A 21,456-nucleotide genomic window follows, 5' to 3' on the forward strand; every position below is an offset into this window, starting at 1 on the left:
AACTTAACTTTCTGGCATACAGGTAAAATCTCATGTCTTCTATTTAGTAAGCTGCTGGAGTTGGACAGCAGGCAATCACATGCTCTAATCTCGCCATTGGTTCATGAAAGGATATGGAATGGTGTTGCAGACTACGCAAAATTTTTGAATGTTTTGGAGTAGATTAGAGTAAGATTTGAAAACCTTCTTTCAAGGGGCTTTTGGAAAGAATAGATAATAAAGTTTATTACTTGGAATGAGATTGTGCCATGGCTCTGAGAAGTAGAGATGGGCCCTAAACAGATTCCATGCAACCTGAAACAGGCATTAGATTGTCGAATAATATACTTAAATATATGAGATTTGAATGGACTTGCAACATCATGGATTTCTGAGACACATCATTTTTTCTTATTCACCCTAGAAAACCAGCCTAGCTTTCAGAAATAACATCTAGCTTTGCACAGTCCCACTGCAAACTGGAGTCAAGGTTGTCACTAGCATTACAGAAGACTTCAGAAGAGTATATACTCAAACGCACCATAAACAAAACTGAGAGACCCAAGTTCAGCATTATATTAATCGCCTGGATCATTTTGAAGAGGAACACTTATCACGAGCACAATAGGAACCATATGTAAATTTTTGCTTTATTTCTCCATACAGATTTATTGAGGAACATGGAGTAACACAGGTAGCTATACCAGAAAGCAAAGATGAAGCTAAATAATCAAATTCAAAGAAGGCACAGTGTAGGAGCAGGTGATTAGAAAGCATTTAACAAAGAATATTTCATGAGAAAGTTTCAATAGTGACAAACTGCCAGTATTAAATCGTTTTTTTACTCTAAAGAGACATCATATAACATTTGAATAAAAACCCAAAAGAACTGCGGATGCTGTAATTCAGAAACAAAAACAGAAGTTGCTGGAAAAAGCTCAGCAAGTCTGGCAGCATCTGTGAAGAGAACATTTCGGGTTCAGTGACCCTTCCTCAGAACTGATAGTGAATAGCTGTTAATGGAGACGGTTAGTAACTAACAATAGGGCTAACAGTCTCCATTAACAGCGATCAACTCTTCTAGCCAGATCGTCATCCACTCCTTGCCTTTCCAATAGTCTTTGTGCTCTATCCCCACCTATCATTTACCCCTTATCCTCCACTTCCCCTCCCCCCTGCTGCCCATCCTATCTGTGTATACAAACTGACATTTTCTTAGTTACCATCACTTCTGAAGAAAGGTCACTGGACTCTGATTTTTCTTCACAGGTGCTACCAGACCTTCTGAGCTTTTCCAGCAACTTCTGTTTTTGTATCATGTAATATCATAACTTGTATGTTTTGTTACATGCAGTGGCATATTTTACACACTTACTTTTTGGAACTGGACTGTACACCTTCTGCAGCACATGAATAATTTCCAATATCATCACCAAAACGGACAGCAATGGAGGTGTCACAGTCATCAACTGTTAGGATCGCTACCTTCTGCTCTGAGGGACCTTGTGCAATTCCTACTGACCCAATTTTTGGCTGAAAGAAGAATTGCACAGACAAGATGATCATATGAAAGCTAGACACTGGGTTTCAAAAGAGAAGCTGTGCTATTGATTCCCAAATGATAGTCATTCAGAAAATATTACTAGATTACTTCACACATGGAAATGAATACAGTACATTAGGGGATTGTTCCTTTCTTTTTATGAAAGCAGCAAATCAATTACAATTAAGCAAGAGCAATTTCTCATGGCAAGAGGTGGAGTTGTAAAGAAACACCCATACATAAAACACTTTGGATAACTCATAAAACATTAACAGGTACATTACCTCACCTCCCATAATGATATATACAGTACGCTATATTAAATGTTAATTATTGGTATTTCTGTATAGTTGCTTGTTATGAATGATTTCCCTCAAACAGGCAATCAGATTTTGCTTCTTCCATTCTCATTGCTTTCCTTCTTTTCTAAAGCCAGTCACTTATTCCATTTTTTCTCAAACTGTACAAATAGCTGAGTATAAAACTTCAAGAAAATAGTTTTAGTTGTGGGAACAAGACATTCCACATGGAGATACATCCCTTTATTCTCTATTCTGTTCCTATTTGCATCTAGTTTTTAATATAGTCATTTTTTATCTCTGATTTTTCTTTCCCTTGCTCTGCTCTTTGTCTACCTTCTATATAGAAGGCAATGCAAAACAAAACATCTTCTGCAGCACAAACATGTTTCAAATGTGTAAAAATTGAATTAACAATTGGATTTTCTAATCACTGCAAATTCTCGTACAAAGCTATAAGTCGATTTCAGAACTCGAGAAAGATGAGCTAATTGCATCCAGATGGGACTGCCATTGCCTGAAAACATTAGCTTGCTCGAACTGGTGCAGCCCACTTGTTAATAAAGCTCCTACATCAGGAAATGGAAACATTGCCCTAGGGTGCAATCATTAGCCTAACTCATGATTTGAGTTGTTGGTGAGGGATCTGTGTTGGCATAATGTTACATTGGCACAGCTTTCAGACTATCTCGACACATCCCTTGACAAATCTCCTAACAAAGACTGTGCAGAAAGTTTGAGTGGCTTCATCTGTGACATTGACAATACTGTACAACTAAACAATGTGGAGGACTGATTACAATAATTTTCTTCCATCAATTAATGTATCAAATTATCTCCTAACCGTACAGAGAAAGGGGCTTCATAGTGGATTGCATAGCAACAATTCTCAAACCATCAACCCAAAGAAATAAAGAAGAAAAATAATAGAGTTTGAAACAAAAATAAACTTTATAAATCACTGGTCATGTCTCAACATAAGTACTATACCTAGTTCTTGGCATCATATATCAGGAAATATGTCGAAGTGTTAGTAAGAGGATGCTCATAGAATTTGCTAAAACCGTACCAGTGTTGAGAAGTTTTAATAACTGTAAGAGGCTACAGAAGATCTACTTTGAACAAAATGTGTAAGGAGGTTGTACAAAGGATTTTGAAGAAGAATATCTAACAAGAAACTTTTGGCTGGATGAATGTTCAGTTACTGAAGGATGCTTTTAAGTTAACAGACAGAACAGGTGAGATAACAAGAGCTTCTTTTTACACAGCAAAGGCTAACGATGTATAGAGTAGTGGATTCAGATTCAAAAGTAACTTTCAATGGGATATTGGGTGAATATTTGAACCAGAGAACATTGCATTACTATCAGGAAACAGCATGGGAGTGGAACCAATTGGATATACAGATGAAGGACTGGCATAGACACAGTGGGCCAATTTACCTTTTCTGTAAATTCTTGTGATTTATTGGAAATTAATAACATGTTGATTAGCATCTTAGGGAAAAGGCAGATTAAAATTTCAGCTTTTGAAACATAAGTTTACAGCTAAAATGTTAGGATTTCTTTCTCATTCATGCTGCCCTAACTACTTCATGCTTTTATTTCAATCCAATGACTCAACATTGTTTATTTTGCTAGTTTGGTTTTTTTGATTTAATATTGTATAATAATGGGTCAGTACTCAAGAGAACTATTTCTTATTTTAATATAGTCACCCAGGTCCTTAATGTAGGTGCTCAATCATTCTGCTCGGCAATGACCCTACCGCATGATTATATCAGTGACTGTACTTTTTTGCAATGATATTTTTGAGCACCTCTGGTTCAATCTGAAATAAAAATCAATTCATAACTGTGCTGTACAAAACTGGATACCAATCTAATTTGAATTGGCTGTGATTTGATTCACAGACTAACTGACCTGCTCTTGCTGATAGTAAACCCAGATTCAACAGACTAAATGGTCTTCCTGTGTTGTAATCATTTGCAAGAATAAAAGCAGAATAAAACCCTGTCATCAACACTACTCGTACAAAGCACTTCATTTCCAATATTTTGAAATGAAGACGCTGGGTTTAAAAAGCCCACTGACAGATTGCAGAGGGTGCATAAGATCCAATTTGCGAACAGGAGGAAAGTATTGGTACCCCGACAACAGTATAATCCACATTAGGGAGATGACAGAGAATGCAAATTAAGCAAAATAAATTTGACAATTCTTGAATATTCATAGGAACAGGAGTAGATCATTCAGCCCATTGAGCCTATTCCACCATTCATTGAGATCTGTCACCTAACACCATATTGCCTTTGGCCATATCTATCTTAGATTTAAATTTAACAAGTGATCCCACATCTACTGCCAATTGTGGTTTAATATTCTAAACATCTATCTAGCTCTAGCATAAAACAGAAATTGCAGTAAACCATTTAGCCCCTTAAAATGGTTGCATCACTCAATGAACTTCCGACGACATTTGACACAAAAGATTGGTTTTAAAGAAGTGTACAAGTAATTGGAGCTGCAAATGTGTTGCTGGTCAAAGCACAGCAGGTTAGGCAGCATCTCAGGAATAGAGAATTCGAATTCCAACACCGCACAACCCAGATGGCCTCCTTCTTCAAGGACCGCAGATTCCCCCCAGACGTGATCGACGATGCCCTCCACCGCATCTCCTCCACTTCCCGCTCCTCCGCCCTTGAGCCCCGCTCCTCCAACCGCCACCAAGACAGAACCCCACTGGTTCTCACCTACCACCCCACCAACCTGCGCATACAACGTATTATCCGCCGCCATTTCCGCCACCTCCAAACGGACCCCACCACCAAGGATATATTTCCCTCCCCTCCCCTATCAGCGTTCCGCAAGGACCACTCCCTTCGTGACTCCCTTGTCAGATCCACACCCCCCACCAACCCAACCTCCACCCCCGGCACCTTCCCCTGCAACCGCAGGAAATGTAAAACTTGCGCCCACACCTCCACACTCACTTCCCTCCAAGGCCCCAAGGGATCCTTCCATATCCGCCACAAGTTCACCTGTACCTCCACACACATCATCTATTGCATCCGCTGCACCCGATGTGGCCTCCTCTATATTGGTGAGACAGGCCGCTTACTTGCGGAACGCTTCAGAGAACACCTCTGGGCCGCCCGAACCAACCAACCCAATCACCCCGTGGCTCAACACTTTAACTCCCCCTCCCACTCCACCGAGGACATGCGGGTCCTTGGACTCCTCCACCGGCAGAACGCAACTACACGACGGCTGGAGGAGGAGCGCCTCATCTTCCGCCTGGGAACCCTCCAACCACAAGGTATGAATTCAGATTTCTCCAGCTTCCTCATTTCCCCTCCCCCCACCTTGTCTCAGTCGGTTCCCTCAACTCAGCACCGCCCTCCTAACCTGCAATCCTCTTCCTGACCTCTCCGCCCCCACCCCACTCCGGCCTATCACCCTCACCTTGACCTCCTTCCACCTATCCCACCTCCATCGCCCCTCCCCCTAGTCCCTCCTCCCTACCTTTTATCTCAGCCGGCTTGGCTCTCTCTCTCTTATTCCTGATGAAGGGCTTATGCTCGAAACGTCGAATTCTCTATTCCTGAGATGCTGCCTAACCTGCTGTGCTTTGACCAGCAACACATTTGCAGCTGTGATCTCCAGCATCTGCAGACCTCATTTTTTACTACAAGTAATTGGAGGCCAGCTACTGGCTTGGACAGGAAGTCAATTACAGGTAGGGAACAATTAGTAAGTACCAGGATATAACTAGTAGTGATGCCATTCTGGGCTTCATCTGCAAGTTGTTGAAACGGCAAGAACACAACCAGTCAGTAGCAGAGCTTGAGTAACAAGTATTTGGAACACAACACAATCCCTTGTAGTTTACAGTAAGCGCTATCACTCCCTAATCACTGGTGCTCAAAATAATTCTACAACAGTTGATGGATGAATCGGTATAAAAGTTAAATATTTAGAGTCATAGATGTACACACGGAAACAGACTCTTTGATCCAAAGCGTCCATGCCAACCAGATATCCCAGCCCAATCTAGTCCCACCTACAGCACCTGGCCCATATCCCTCCAAACCCTTCCTATTAATACACTCATCTAGATGCCTTTTAAATGTTCCAATTATACAAGCTTCCACCACTTCCTCTGGCACCCCATTCCACAAATGCACCACCCTCTGACTAAAAAAACTGCCCCTTAGGTCTCTTTTATATCTTTTCCCTCTCAATTTGAAGGGTCATTTACATCAATAGCTTCTCAAGACACATTCTAACATTACTTCCAGCAGGACATTGTGTACAAACATACCATGTACCTAATATACTCATCAACCTTGTAATTCAGCCACAAAGCCAATATAGGAAGATTGGGGGTGGGATGGGGAAAATCTCAAAGTAGAAACTGATTGAAACAGGTAACTCTGCAACTCGTCACCATTCATTTTTATCCAGTTGTAGTGATATTCTGGAGACAATCCAAAATTAGGAAGTTCTGAAATACAGGAGTTAATCAACATGGATAATGAGCATTCCTTCAAATTATCGCTCTCACTGGTTTATTGACCACTACTCAAATGTTGTCTTCATTCCTTCAATTTTGTCTGTTACATTTGCTTCTTTACATTATCATGCACAACACATCAAGCAATAAAACACTGACAAGTAGTCCAATCAAAGCCAGACTACCTAGAACATGCTATGGTAAAGCACTCCTCAAAAGAAAAGAAATTTAGGCAGTGATTCAGCCTAAGTTGATTTTATCACAGAATGGCTACAGTGCAAGAGGAGGCCATTCAGTCCATCATGCCTACATCAGCATTTCAAGTAAGCATTCTAACAACTTAGTGCCAATCTCCTGCCTTCTCCATACTTTATCCACACTAATCCTATTCAATAATCAACCCTTGAGTGCCTTAACAGAATTTGTTTCTCCCACATTTCCAGGTATTCCAGTACCCAACTGTGTGCTGTGTGAAAAGGTTTTTTTCTCACATCATTATTGCTTCTTTTCCAAATCACTTTAAATCCATGCCATCTCATTCTTGTTCATTTAATAAGTGAGAAAGCTTTTCCCTATCTACACTATTCAGCCCACTCATGATTTTGAAAACATCTCAATCTGCTCTTAGCCTCCTTCCCTCCAACAAGAACAGTCCTGACTTCTTCAATCTACCAACAGAACTTAAGTTTCTCATTCCTTGAATCACTCTTGTACAATCTCCAATGATTTCGTACCTTTCCTATAACATGTACAGCTGTACGCAGCATTCCACTGAAGTCTAACAAGTGTTCTAACATTGCCTCCTTGCTCATACACTCTATCCCACTATCAACAAAGCCATGACCACCGTATGCTTTACTATCTGTTCTCCCTGCCTGCCTTGCCACCTTCAATGATCTGTGCACAGTCTTCCTGCTCCTGCACCCCTTTTATGAACTTCCTTATATGGATTTGCACAGTACAAGTCTTGCCAACAGATTAACTGCTTAGAGATTAATGTTTAAAAGGTTCAAAGTCAAGAACAACCGATAATAACACAGAATTAGTATTAATTTACTACCTTGTTGTAGTATTGAACTTGTATAGTGTGCCACTGCCCATCACTGACACCTCCAGGAAGATATGGGGTTACCACCGTCATGGACTCTCCTGCAAAAAGAAAATTTCAACAAAACAGACTAAACTTGTGTTTTTTTTTCAATTGAATAAAATCTTAAGACTTAGGAGCAGATGTAGACATATGGACCATCAAGTCTCCTCTACTATTCCATGAGATCATGGTTACTCTGAACCTTTGATTCTCTTGCTTATATAAAATTTGTCTATCTCAGCCTTGAATGTAGCCAATGAATCACCTTCTACAGCAAAGAACTTCACAGATTCACTATCCTCACAGAATAAATCTCTCCTCATCTCTGGTCCTAACAAGGTGATCTTACTCTGAAATTATGCGCTCTGATCCTAGACTCTCCCACAAGAGGAAACAACCTCTCAGTATCTACCCTGTCAAGCCCCTTGTGAATCTTATGTTAAAATAACTTTGTCTTGCATTCATCTAAATTGCAATGTGTATAGGGCAAATTTACTCAATCTCCCCTCATAAGAAAATCCCACCATACCTGGAGATCAAATGAGTGAGCTTTTTCCAGGCTGCTTCCAATCTTTCTTCAGAAAAGGGTCCAAAACCATTTGAAGGATTCCACCTGTGATCTAAATAGTGCCTAGTACAGTTTTCACAAAACATCCTACTTTTATACTAAATAGTCTCAATCTTTCACTGCTCAGCTGCCACATTCATTGTACTGTCAGACAAAAGTCATAAAAAATTATCAAGAATGTGTATGAGACTTTAACACCTATTTTCCAATCCTGCAAACTGTGAAGGGTAAATAAGCTTGTTCAGTTTTAAACATAAGGTTTGCAACAGACTGAATCTGGAGAATTCATGCAATCCATGATGTGGACATGCGTTTGTTGGATTGGGGTGGACAAAGTCAAAAGTAACATGACACCAGGTTATAGTCCAACAGGTTTATTTAAAATCACAAGCTTTCGGAGTGTTGCTCTTTCATTAGGTGAAGTGCTGACAAAGGATCAAATCTCCAAAAGCTTGTGATTTTAAATAAACCTGTTGGACTATAACTTGGTGTCATGTTAATTCTGACTTTATTCACACAAGATTAGACATTTCCCACTTCTCATACATCTCTGCAGAAAATTTGAGTGCAAAAACGTGTCTCACATTATCATAACTAACCTGTAAACATGCTCATTAAAAACAGCACAAGAAATAAGCTTCTGAATGTGAAAATAGGATTGTGCCAGTCAGATATTGCAAACACCTGATGAAATTTGACAATAGGTTGGCTATATTTATTGAACTGAAATTATCATTAATATTCCATTTGTATATAAATTTTATGCTTGATTCAAGAGCTCTATAATGGAAAATGTGTAGATCCATTAATATTTAGTATGATGAGAAAGTGAATTGGCTCATTAGAATTGCAAACAGTGGGAACTGATTTGTCCTATTTGAAAACTACGCAATTGGATTGCATGAAAACTAATTTTATCTACTTGACAGCTTTAAGTGAAGTGAAAAGAACTGCATCACAGGAAGTACATTCCTAGATACAGTATGTTCTCGGGATGACTAGCTGCGTTAGTCTAAACCAAATAGGTTGCTATTAAGAATTGTATTGTCTTTTAACCTGAATTGCCCATAATGGATATGAAATTCTCTGAGATCGTATAGAATGGACTGGACATTATTCTAGATCAAGAAATGATGTAATTGAATTGAAACTGCAATGCATAAATATGTTTTGTACAAACCTGTTGAGTACTTCAACTGGGCCTGTCCATCAACGATTTCCACTGCAATAAAATCATGTTTTTCATTAAATCGGCCATTGTAAAACAGGAGGCCATTATTTTCTTGTGTAGCGAACCTGAAAATACAGACAATAAACTTGGTAAGGAAATGTATTTCTATTTCTGGAACTCTCTTTCACAACATCTTCGGCAAGAAGCATGTGACTCCAATCAGTCACTAAAATTTTGCCAAGAGCTCTCCCTGAACTGTTACTTACTGATGGACAATCACAACGTTGAACTAATGGTCTCAACTCTGACAGGTTCACAGGCTTTACATCAAGGAAGTTTATCACTGACCTATAAAGCAAAATGAATTCGCAATTTTCCAGCTGAGCATAAATGATAGTGAATGACTGAAACAGACACACCAAGAAGGTATGAAGAAAGTTATAGTTTGTGGGCTGTTATCATGGGAGTCACTTCAGTGCAAAACACAGTTCAGTGTACTACACATCTCACACAGGCATAGGTAATCCTGCCAGACAAAAATCATGATTCACCAGTCTCCTTTTCAGAGAATAAAGCAATAAAGATGCTTTTCTTTCTAGTTATGGAATTTAACCAATTTAACAGACTTCCATTTCCAGCTCAGAGAATAGAAACTCAATTACCAACTATCTCATCTCTTGACACAGGTACAAAAGATCTACTCTACCTGTTGTGCTAAATCTTTTGCTTCAACTTTTGATGCCTATGGATTATCTATGGGTTCCAAAGAGGAGTCATTTATGTAGTGGTTCTTTATGAAGAATCATAGGTCTTTGACAATGTACTTGACATAAAATTCATGCGTCCTTGTGAAATATCACGAAGTTCTGCTTCAGTAACATCAGATTTTTAGTTAATATACTCTTTCTCAAACTTTTCTTAGTCTTCTTGCTCCCTAAAGTTTTAATAGTATTATCACTTGCAATTACATGTTTGCTCAATAGGCTGCAGGTAAAATCATCCATCTGCCATGGGAAGGCCTCCAAGCCTTTTGTTTCTTTCTCTTCCATTGACCCAACCAGTACCCCTCCATTGGCACACTCACTCAATTGGCTGAACTGGTCCTCACTCAACTTCTCCTTCGATTCCTCCCACCTCTTTCAGACCAAAGAGGTAGCCATGGGCAGCCGCATGGGCCCCAGACATGCCTGCCTCTTCGCTGGATACGTGGAACAGTCCAGCTTCCATAGTTACACTGGCACTATTCCCCAGCTTTTCTTCCACTACATTGATTACTGTATTGACAGCACCTCATGCTCCATTATGGATGTTAAACAGTTCATCAACTTCACAAGCACCTTCCATCCTGACATCAAGTTCACCTGGACCATCTCGGACACCTCCCTCCCCTTCCTAGACCTCCCTGTCTCCATTTCCAGCAACACACTTAACACTAATCTACTTCAAACCCAATCAATCCCACAGCTACTTGGACGACACCTCCTCCCAACCCCCTCCTGTAAAAACGCTATCCCTTGCTCCCAATTCCTCTGCCTCCACCAAATCTGCTCAGAGTCCAGAACATCCCAGATCATGTCCTACTTCAAGGACCATAATTTTCCTTCCCATGTGGTCAATAATGGCCTCCGGCACATCTCCTTCACTTCCCACATGTCTGCCCTTGAACCCCACTTCTGCAACAGCAAAAAGGATAGAACCCCCCCACCCCGGTCCTCATCTTTCTACCCCACCAAACTCTGGATACAATGCATCATCCTCTGCCATTTCTGCCACCTACAGTCAGATCCCACCATCAGAGATATATTTCCCTTCCCCGCTATCAGCATTCTGCAGAGACCATTCTGTCCGCGACTCCGTCATTAGGCCCATGCACCCCACCAACCAACCTTTCACTGCTAGAACCTTCCCTTACCATCAAAAAGATAATAAAACCTGCGCTTACACGTTCCCTCTCATCTCAATCTCCTCTACATCTGGGAGACAAGACACCAGCTCATGGAATATTTCAGGATAAGATCTCCGGAACACTGACCAAACAACCCCACTGTTCTGTGGCCGACCACTTCAACTCCCTCTCCCACTCCGCCGAGGACAAGTCAGTCCTGGGCATCCTCCACCGCTAAATCCTAGGCACCCAATGCCAAGAGGAAGTATGCCACACCTTCTGCCTTGGGATCCTCCAACCACACGGAATCAATGTCGATTTCACCAGTTTTCTGATCTCCCCTCCTCCCACCTCACCCCAGATCCAACCCCCCAACTCAGCATCACCCTCTTGAACTGTTTCACCCATCCATCTTCCTTCCCACCTATCCATTCCAGCCTCTGCTCTGACCTATCACCATCACACCCACACCTGCAATCACCTATCGCTTCTCCAGCTACCTTGCCCCCAGCAAGGTTTCTCAACCCCCTTCCCACCCCCCAAATTCCTGATGAAGAGCTTATGCCCAAAACACCAACTCTCCTGCTCCTTTGATGCTGCCTGACTAGCTGTGCTTTTCCAGCACCACTTTTTGATTCCGATCTCCAGTCCTCACTTTCTTCCAGTGCAGGTATAATCACAGAGTTTAGAATTGCAGACATTTTGTTTTAAATTATTCATTACTGGGATGTAGCTGTCTATGGTAATCTGAAAATTATGATCTGCTTCTAGCTGTCTTTCAAAAGGAAGTAGTGAACTTTTTTTTGAGTTGCTACAACTCTGTGCTTACATAATGGTAGATAGATTAGAAGTTTCAAGATTTACTCCAGCACCAATAAAGGACTAGCAATTTACATTCAAGTCAGAATGGTTGGTGAAGAACCTGTTATCTTCCTGCTTGATGGAGTTGACAAGATTGAGAAGTGATGCCAAAAAAGGCTTAGACACTTCTTCCAGCACAACCTGCCTATACCATCACTAGTGTTAGATGCTTTAGCTATTGGATAAATTGCAGATCAAGGAAACTCCTTTATCTAAATGGTGTCAAACTCAACAACTCAACAGCTACAAGTATCGAGGTTATGAATCATAGAATCCCTACAGTGTGGAAACAGGCCATTTGGCCCAACAAATCCATGTCAACCCACTCCCCTACCCTAATACTCTATATTTACCTCTGACTAATGCACCTAACCTAGCCATCCCTGAATGCTATGGGCAATTTAGCATGGCCAATTCACCTAACCTGTACATCTTTGGATTGTGGATTATGTGGGAGCTATTTCATCTCATTCTCATCAAATGTCTTGTAGACTGCCATACAGCTTTGAATCTACTGCTGAAAAGTCAATTTATGCTTGGCACAACTAACTGTTCAACAATTATTAAAGTCTTGCTGATAAATACTGTTTATTTTTTAAAACTTCGTTACAAGCAATCTTCCCACTTAGTGGCTAGAATGTATATCAATGTTGGTACATGAACTAGCAGAGCTGAAAATGTGTTGCTGGAAAAGTGCAGCAGGTCAGGCAGCATCCAAGGAACTGGAGATTCGACGTTTCGGGCATAAGCCCTTCTTCAGGAATGAGGAAAATGTGTCCAGCAGGCTAAGATAAAAGGTAGGGAGGAGGGACTTGGGAGAGGGGCGTTGGAGATGCGATAGGTGGAAGGAGGTTAAGGTGAGGGTGATAGGCCGGAGTGGGGGTGGGGGCGGAGAGGTCAGGAAGAAGATTGAAGGTCAGGAAGAAGATTGAAGGTCAGGAAGGCGGTGCTGCCACTCCACCAAGGACATGCAGGTCCTTGGACTCCTCCATCGCCAGACCATAACAACATGACGGTTGGAGGAAGAGCACCTCATCTTCCGCCTAGGAACCCTCCAACCGCAAGGGATGAACTCAGATTTCTCCAGTTTCCTCATTTCCCCTCCCCCCACCTTGTCTCAGTCAAATCCCTCAAACTCAGCACCGCCTTCCTAACCTGCAATCTTCTCCCTGACCTCTCCGCCCCCACCCTCACCTTGACCTCCTTCCACCTATCACATCTCCAACGCCCCTCCCCCAAGTGCCTCCTCCCTACCTTTTATCTTAGCCTGCTGGACACACTTTCCTCATTCCTGAAGAAGGGCTTATGCCCAAAACGTCGAATCTCCTGTTCCTTGGATGCTGCCTGACCTGCTGCGCTTTTCCAGCAACACATCTTCAGCTCTGACCTCCAGCATCTGCAGTCCTCACTTTCTACATGAACTAGCAGATCCATTTTTATTGCTGCTCCAATTATCAGATTATTTTAACTTGCTTTTTGAAAAATGCACCATGTCATATCATAAAAAGACACTACATTATGTTATATTCAAACAACATCTGCCAAAGGACTATTTCCCAAATATAGTAATTAAATTTGCAAATAAAAACACAAACATCATCCAGACAAGAAGTTATCTAACCTTTACAGGAAGCCAGACCAAAGACTTCTGTTCAACCGGTTTAAAAAGCAGTATCAGGCCCTCTTCCTCCTGATCTTGTTGGCTCACTCAAGCGACTCCAACCACAGGATTTTTGAGATGAGCTGTTCCCAAGCAGTGACGCCAACCTAAATAAGTAGCATGTGAGGGAGAGCCACTGCAGGCTGGGGCCTACTCTATTTCTCAGCTCTCATTCGGAGAGGAAATAGTGGGAACCATATGATGGACAACTTCATCCTACTTCTCATTCACACTCAATGCAGCAAAAACATAACATAAAACTGATGCAAACATTTCAAGAATACAGCCTTCGTGCATGACTATGCCCTTTACAAACTGAAATCTGCTTACCAACCATCCTTTCCTTTCACCTGCCAGACTGCATCAAGAAAGACTTCACTGCAACTGTAACATATAATTAGAACAAGTACTCATCCAACCAAAACATGGCAAAGTGAGCATCCTCACAATGCCTCCCTTTTTCCACTCTACTGGAGCCATTGCTTTAGTTGACATATAGCTCTACATACAAATCACACAAAAATAGTTGCATGCATTTTCTTCAAAACAAAGGAATTAATGAAGCTATCTTCATTAAGGTTATCAAATTACAGGAGGTGCATCAAAAATTACTTTTCTTTATACAGTAAACCTGACAATTTAATTTTACACATAAATGGTTTAAACTAGTTTTTAGGAGCTTAGAAGGCTAATTACATGATCCATTGTTTTATCGGGTAATATTCTGCAATTACATTGCATATATCTTTCTCTCCTTTCACTTAGTTTTTAGTTTTACCAAGACAGACTTTGTTTCATCATCAATATAAATGTAAATACAGGATTTGAAGAATATTTGTATAATATTAAAGTAGAAATGCTAAAAATACTAGCAGTTCAAGCAGCAGTTGTACAGAGAAACAGATTGAGAACTTCAGGTTGCTGAGATTCTGCTGAATATTTCCAGCATTTTCTGTTTTCATTTTACCATCTGCAGTACTTCACTTTTACATGAGTGCTCGTTTTATAATTCGCTTCATAAGCTGAAATATATTGCTGGCAGCTACATCTATAGCAAATCACATTTCGAGTAAAAATGGATTTAGGATCTTGACAGTAGAAAGTCACTTGATCTAATGAGGTCATACCAACTCTGCAAAGAGAAAATTCCCTCATTCTACCTCAACCCGTAACCTGACAAGTTTATTTCCCTCAAGTGCCTTTCCAATTTTCACTTGAACTCATTGATCGATTCTTCTTCCACCAGGACAAAAGGAAAAAAAGAAACTGCACCATCCTCCTTCCACATTTGGAAAGGCCGGTAAACTTCATACTTTTTCTTTTGTAGATTTGTAACTTGTAAACACATACAGTATAGACTAGCCAAAATGCCAATGCTCTTCAGTTCATAGATTGATTAAAGTTAAATTAATTTTAAAAATTAAGAAAATCATTACAACCACTCATCCCATTGAACTCATTTTGGATGTCTGGACAGCAAGCCAGTCATTCCCATTCCCCTGTTTTTTTTCCCCAATGAAGGACAATTTCAGTCAAGTGCACACCCTAATTTTCTTTGAAAATCACTGTGTGGGTCTCACAGAAGTAACAAGCACGTAATCAATCACCACAATGAAGATTTGAAACCCTAGTAGGGTCTCTTGGTTCAGCGATTGGTCAATAAACACACTTGTAAAGGACTCTTTGTCAATCACACAAGCAATAGTTTATTCTTCGATATGGCTGGGTTGGTAGGCTCTGATCAGCCCAGTAATATGAGTACTCCTAGACCATCAAAAGAATCTGACGGCTTACAGAGTTTGCACAGGGTTTATACACATTGTTCAAAGTCAGACATGGAGATTGATCGCATAGTAACAACCAATCAAATCACACAAGGGCCTCATGCATTTTTGCCTTACCCTCTCACGATTTCTTTTAAACAACCTGTTCTTAGAATCGCATTTGCCCTGCCTTCTGGCTAAGGTTAAACAGGTATTTCTGCAATTAAATTGGATCTACATCAGTCTAGAGTTTCTTGTTTCTGTCTGGTTCAATGCAATTTAACAATGCAGAAGCCATTTTGTGCAGCTCCTTCAGTCACTTTGGAGGGCGGTGCTGTGGGCAGACAGTGGGGCAGGCAGGGAGCAGTGTTGGATGGGATTAGGGGTGGGTGGGGTGGCGAGGTGCAATGTTGGGTGGGGTTTGGGGCAGGGTTGGGGGTGTCAGGCAGGGGGGTGGAGTTGGAGGGTGGGTGCAGTGCAGTGCTGGACGGGGTTAGAAAGGGTGGGTGGCGGGGGCGGTATTGGACGGGGCTGGGGGGGGGGGGGGGGGGGGAGGAGGGGTGCGGACAGGCGGAGACTCACACGCAGAATGTTGCTGCCTAGTTTGAACAGGGAGCAGACTTAATTGAAAACTCCAAACCCCAGAGGAAAGGCATTGAATTGAATAACCAAATAATCAATTATCCAAACTGAATAGTGCCCGCTCATCTCATTCGGATAATCAGGGTTCCCCAGTATAAGGCTTGCTTCACCTCCTGGTAAGCTTCCTTATGTCCTGGGGTCCACTTCCACATCCTTCCTTTCCTAGCAACTAATGTGAGGGTTTTAGTGTGGTTTCCAGATCAGAACGAAGTTGCAATACTAACTGACAAGTCTCAAGAATGGTCTCAGTTGGGACTCATTCTCTGGCCCAGAGGCCTTCATGACAGCTACATCTTCTTGGGTGCCTTGTGTCATCTCTCGCCATCAATTAGATAACCAAGGTATTCAATGGAATCTCTAAACAACTTTCATTTTCCCCTGTTCACTTGTAGGCTGTTCTCCTGCAACCTGTTTAGGGTTTCCTTGAGGTTTCTCAAATGCTCCTCTTTGATGGAGCCAGTGACTAAAATATCATCCACACAACACTGGACTTCTGGCAACCCACTTAAAATCTGCTCCCTGGCCCTCTGAAATAGTACTGGCATTGACTTGATACCAAAAGGAAGTTGCTTGTTGGAGGAACATCACCTGTAACTATCGTCAGTAGTGGCTGAGACTCTTCCATGACCCCCAATCTGTAGTAAGTAGACTTGCGGCAGATCTAGTTTTGAGAATTTCCTTTACCCTGCCAGTCCAGTAAATAAGTCTTTTATAAGTAGACGTGGGCATTGATCAAACCCAGAGCTGAGTTGACTATGACCTTAAAGTGATGACAAATCTTCACCACACCATCTGCTCTTAAAATTGGAATGACTGGAGAGACCCAATCATTGGTAGTCACTAGTTCCAATGCTCCAAGATTCACAGCCATGCTAGTTCTATCTCTACTTTAGACCAGATGGCATACAGTACCAGACATGCCTTCAGACTCCTTGGACGAGCAGTATTTTAATTTAGATTCCATTCACTTCACCCTGAGTTCCCTTGAAGACATATTTTTACTTATCCACATCTCTTGCAAAGTCATGTTTGAGTCTGCCAGCCTATTAATTACGCCCCAATTCAACCTTAATATATGTAACCATGAGCGTCGGAATAATGCAGGGTAGTCACCTTTCACTTTGTATAGTGGCAATTCCACACACTTGCCCCTTAACTGTCCTTTCACCAGTGCACAGCCCTTCAAGTGACATCACTTCTTCTGTGTAGGTCCATAATGTAATCTTTGTAGAGGGGGCAGTCAGGTTTGTGGATTTTGGGCAGGAGGTAGAAACGGGCGGTGTGGGGTTGAGGTAGAAACGGGCGGTGCGGGGTTGTGGTAGAAACGGGCGGTGTGGGGTTGAGGTAGAAACGGGCGGTGCGGGGTTGAGGTAGAAACGGGCGGTGCGGGGTTGAGGTAGAAACGGGCGGTGCGGGGTTGTGGTAGAAACGGGCGGTGTGGGGTTGAGGTAGAAACGGGCGGTGCGGGGTTGAGGTAGAAACGGGCGGTGCGGGGTTGTGGTAGAAACGGGCGGTGTGGGGTTGAGGTAGAAACGGGCGGTGCGGGGTTGTGGTAGAAACGGGCGGTGCGGGGTTGTGGTAGAAACGGGCGGTGCGGGGTTGTGGTAGAAACGGGCGGTGCGGGGTTGTGGTAGAAACGGGCGGTGCGGGGTTGTGGTAGAAACGGGCGGTGCGGGGTTGTGGTAGAAACGGGCGGTGCGGGGTTGAGGTAGAAACGGGCGGTGTGGGGTTGAGGTAGAAACGGGCGGTGCGGGGTTGTGGTAGAAACGGGCGGTGCGGGGTTGTGGTAGAAACGGGCGGTGCGGGGTTGTGGTAGAAACGGGCGGTGCGGGGTTGTGGTAGAAACGGGCGGTGCGGGGTTGTGGTAGAAACGGGCGGTGCGGGGTTGTGGTAGAAACGGGCGGTGCGGGGTTGTGGTAGAAACGGGCGGTGCGGGGTTGTGGTAGATTCCTGCTGAAGGGCTCTGGCCCGAGACGTTGAATTTCCTGTTCCTTGGATGCTGCCTGACCTGCTGTGCTTTAACCAGCAACACATTTTCAGCCATAATGTAATCTTGGCAAGTTTCAATGGTAGTGCCCTTAACTTCTCCAGGTGATTCAGGAATCAGAGACATTGCTGTGTCCATATCGACTTCCATCTTTACTGTGATTTTCTCTCTAATTTGGGGGGGAACCCCAATCAAATTCACCCTGTGCTGACAGAGTATTTAACTGAAACTCTGCTGACTCTGGGCCTTCTGCTTTTTCTGCAGTCCCAGCTGACTCCCTGTCTACTTCCTGTTCCTAATTGGCAGTATGAATCTTATGCCTTGTCCTAAGGATTGTTTCTTTTGGCTTCCCCTGGTTTAGGTTGTAACTGGGAATTTCAGCAATGTGGTCCACTCACTCATATTTTTGGCACTAGGCTTGAGTTCAACACGTTGACTTCTTGCGACCAAGCTTGCCACATCGAATACATTCTGCTGAGTTTCTGTTACTTTAGGCAGTGTCACCTGGGCAGTGACACCCAACTGTTGCTTTGCTGGCTACCACATTCATTGAAGTAGCAATTTTGAAAACTTCCTCTGAATCCAGTTCTCTCTATTAGTAGCTTTCTTTGAATATCTTAATGTTGGATGCCACAAACCAACTAGTCCCACAAGGCATATTAGAGGAATCCGCCGAATTCAATGTTCCACTAATCTCTTTAAGGTGGTGACAAATTGGACAATGGACTCTCCTGCATGTTGTTGCATGGCTTCTTTTTGTATTTAAATTTTTATGATTACATTAGCGTTTATTTAGTAGTCCAGGGTGTATATATATATAGATTGCACCTTCATGAGGGCTTTTACAATCTGCTAAAATTTTGTGGATTGTATGAATTACATTAAGGTGTTTTGTACCACATACTTCTGATTGCCAAACAAACAACACTATTTATTTATATCAAAATTGTTCCCCTCCCTCATTTACTGAATATCAATGGGCATGTAGTAAATTATACAAATCACTAAAACTTGTTCAACCAAAATAAACAGTCATTCAAGATATAAAACATGTTGACCAAGCAAAACGATGCCTCAACCAAGCAACACCACATCTGCACTTGAAAATCCAATTCATTTCAATTTTACAATAGCTTTGGCACTTTTACTGCAGAATCAAATATGTTTGAGGGTATCTAACACATCCAGAATTGTTCAGTTGATAATAATAACAATAAGGTTTCTCAGGAAGCTACTCAAAGTATGTAAATGTCTCTCAATGCTGGCATTAAACATTGAACAACAATCTATTATTGTTTGGGTCTAAGTATATTATGTTAAAAAAAACACAAGATAGAGCTACAAAAATCTTTTACATCTTTATTATTATTATACATCCTTATAGCTACATAGTTGGACCTTGCCTGTCGCCCAAACATCCACCCCTCCCCCACAACGCACACGCGCACACACACACAGGGTCATCTGACCTGCTCTATTAAAGGGGCAGCACAGAACAAACATCACTTCCTGAAACTAGATGGGTTGGTGCTGACGTCAGATCTTCCAGTTATATCTATTATTTCTACCACTTATTGTGTTGTTACCAGCCATGAAGGTAAAATTTGTAAAATATTCAGTCCACGCTACAGCTGGTCTGCTGCTGTTATGCTACCTACCACAACTTTCGAATGCCATGGATGATATCAATACAACTGTCAAATACCAGACAGCAGTAAGAAATGCTGAAAAGCTAAACTATTACATCAAATAAGAAAGCATTTGGCAGTGCTATTCACTATCTCTGCTTGAGGAAGCCCAGCAGACTACTGACTAATTCAGTTAATTTGGCTCAACTCTGACAATATTGGGAAAATTCATGAAGAACATGAATATGTTGACAGGAAAAGTAGGAAAAAATGTTGCCTATTAAAAAGAAATTCAGAAACAAAATAGCTTCTCATTACCAGTAAAAGACGGATTTAGCTATCACTCATTGTAGTAAAGTTAAGTTCCAAAGGATTGGAAGTAGCTCGAATGATCAATGGGACATTTTGGCAATAATGGATCAGAAATGAGATCCAAGTAAAAGAGAAGAATTACCATTTAATAATTAAATGGAAAACGTCACTTGACTAAGGATAGTAACTCACTCAATATAACACCTTTCATGGATTAAGTGTCCTTGATGGCACTTCAGGGAAGAGGCAGGATTTGAGCAAAATAAGTGTTCGTAAATGTGCCAGAAAGCATAAGCAGCTTTTGGGGAGACTTTTAAACGCGCAGAGAAGAGTAACAAATGGATGGAGTTAGAGGATGGAGTTCCAGAGAGGGCTGAAAGCAGGGTGAAACTGAAAAAAAGGGACTTTGCACACAAATCCAACTTCAAATGGCCAGGGCTGAGAGATGCAAGAACAGGAGGCATTGTAATTAAAGGTGCAAATTTGGAATTCAATGCATCAAGGGCTGGTGGTAAAGTGACAACATAAGGTGGCAGACAAAGTTTGGATCAGATGGCACTTACTCAGATAAGAATATGGGCAGCTTATTGAGGTTTCAGACATTCAGTCATGTTGTACCTTACCTTTATTTTATTCAAGCGCAGGCTGAAAACTTCAATCCACCTAGCATGCACAACCTCTTCGGAAAAGACAGAAATATAGAACTACACTGCACTGTTTAATGGTCTGGCCCGAATCAGTGCCCACAGGTTCTGAACTCCTCCACCCAGAGTAAATACTTTCTTTGTGGGCTGCAATTTGCATCTTTGTTGGCCAAGTGCAAATTATATCAGTTTTAAGGATTTTCACAGCAAGACCCAGTAAGATTTCTTGCCATATCTTAGCCAAACTTGGATATTCCTGCTCCTTGGATGCTGCCTGACCTGCTGTGCTTGTCCAGCACCACTCTAATCTTGACTCTGATCTCCAGCATCTGCAGTCCTCACTTTCGCCTCATTTCTTTAACTGCCTGCCCATATCGTCCCTTGTACCTTATTCTATCCCTACTTTACCATGTGTCTTTCCCAGAACAACATGCCAAAACGGTGGATAAGATGAACAGTGGGCTATGTGGCAAGCAGCTCCTCACCCCAGGGCTGTCCTTGACTTACTGATGTCAGAGAGTTTCTGTAGTTGTGGCCTACTGTTTAAGGCGGTGTATTAAAAATCCATTGGGGCATTCCTATGTAGGCTAAAATCCTGTCACCATAATCTACATTACCATTCTCAGCCACAGAAAGAGCTTGAACTCAAAACATTGAACATTGATGCCTGAGAAAATATAGTTCATAGGATTAAAGTGATCAAAGAGTTTGGGGTGAAACCATGACTACAGTACGGAGTTGGATGATTAACCATGATCACAATGAATAGCAGAACTGGCACAAAAGGGCTGAGTAGCCTATTCCTGCTCCTATTTTCTCGTTCCTGGCACTTACTGTGCCAGGTCCCCATGCAGAGGCTATCTCCTTTACTTGACTAAGGCCTGCTGGCAACTATGACAAGCTTCCTGT

At 42.0% G+C, this 21,456-nt stretch overlaps 1 protein-coding gene across 1 annotated transcript in view; it reads right to left on the reverse strand.

The window, feature by feature from the left end:
- celsr3 (cadherin, EGF LAG seven-pass G-type receptor 3) overlaps window positions 1-21,456 on the reverse strand; it is a 255,555-nt gene that overhangs the window by 170,216 nt on the left and 63,883 nt on the right. Inside the window, 3 exon segments of the mRNA XM_060835417.1 lie at window positions 1,355-1,512; window positions 7,397-7,485; window positions 9,175-9,290. Of these exon segments, the coding sequence (XP_060691400.1) occupies window positions 1,355-1,512; window positions 7,397-7,485; window positions 9,175-9,290 (363 nt within the window).

This window comes from Hemiscyllium ocellatum, chromosome 14, assembly GCF_020745735.1.
Source record: "Hemiscyllium ocellatum isolate sHemOce1 chromosome 14, sHemOce1.pat.X.cur, whole genome shotgun sequence".
Taxonomy (NCBI): domain Eukaryota; kingdom Metazoa; phylum Chordata; class Chondrichthyes; order Orectolobiformes; family Hemiscylliidae; genus Hemiscyllium; species Hemiscyllium ocellatum.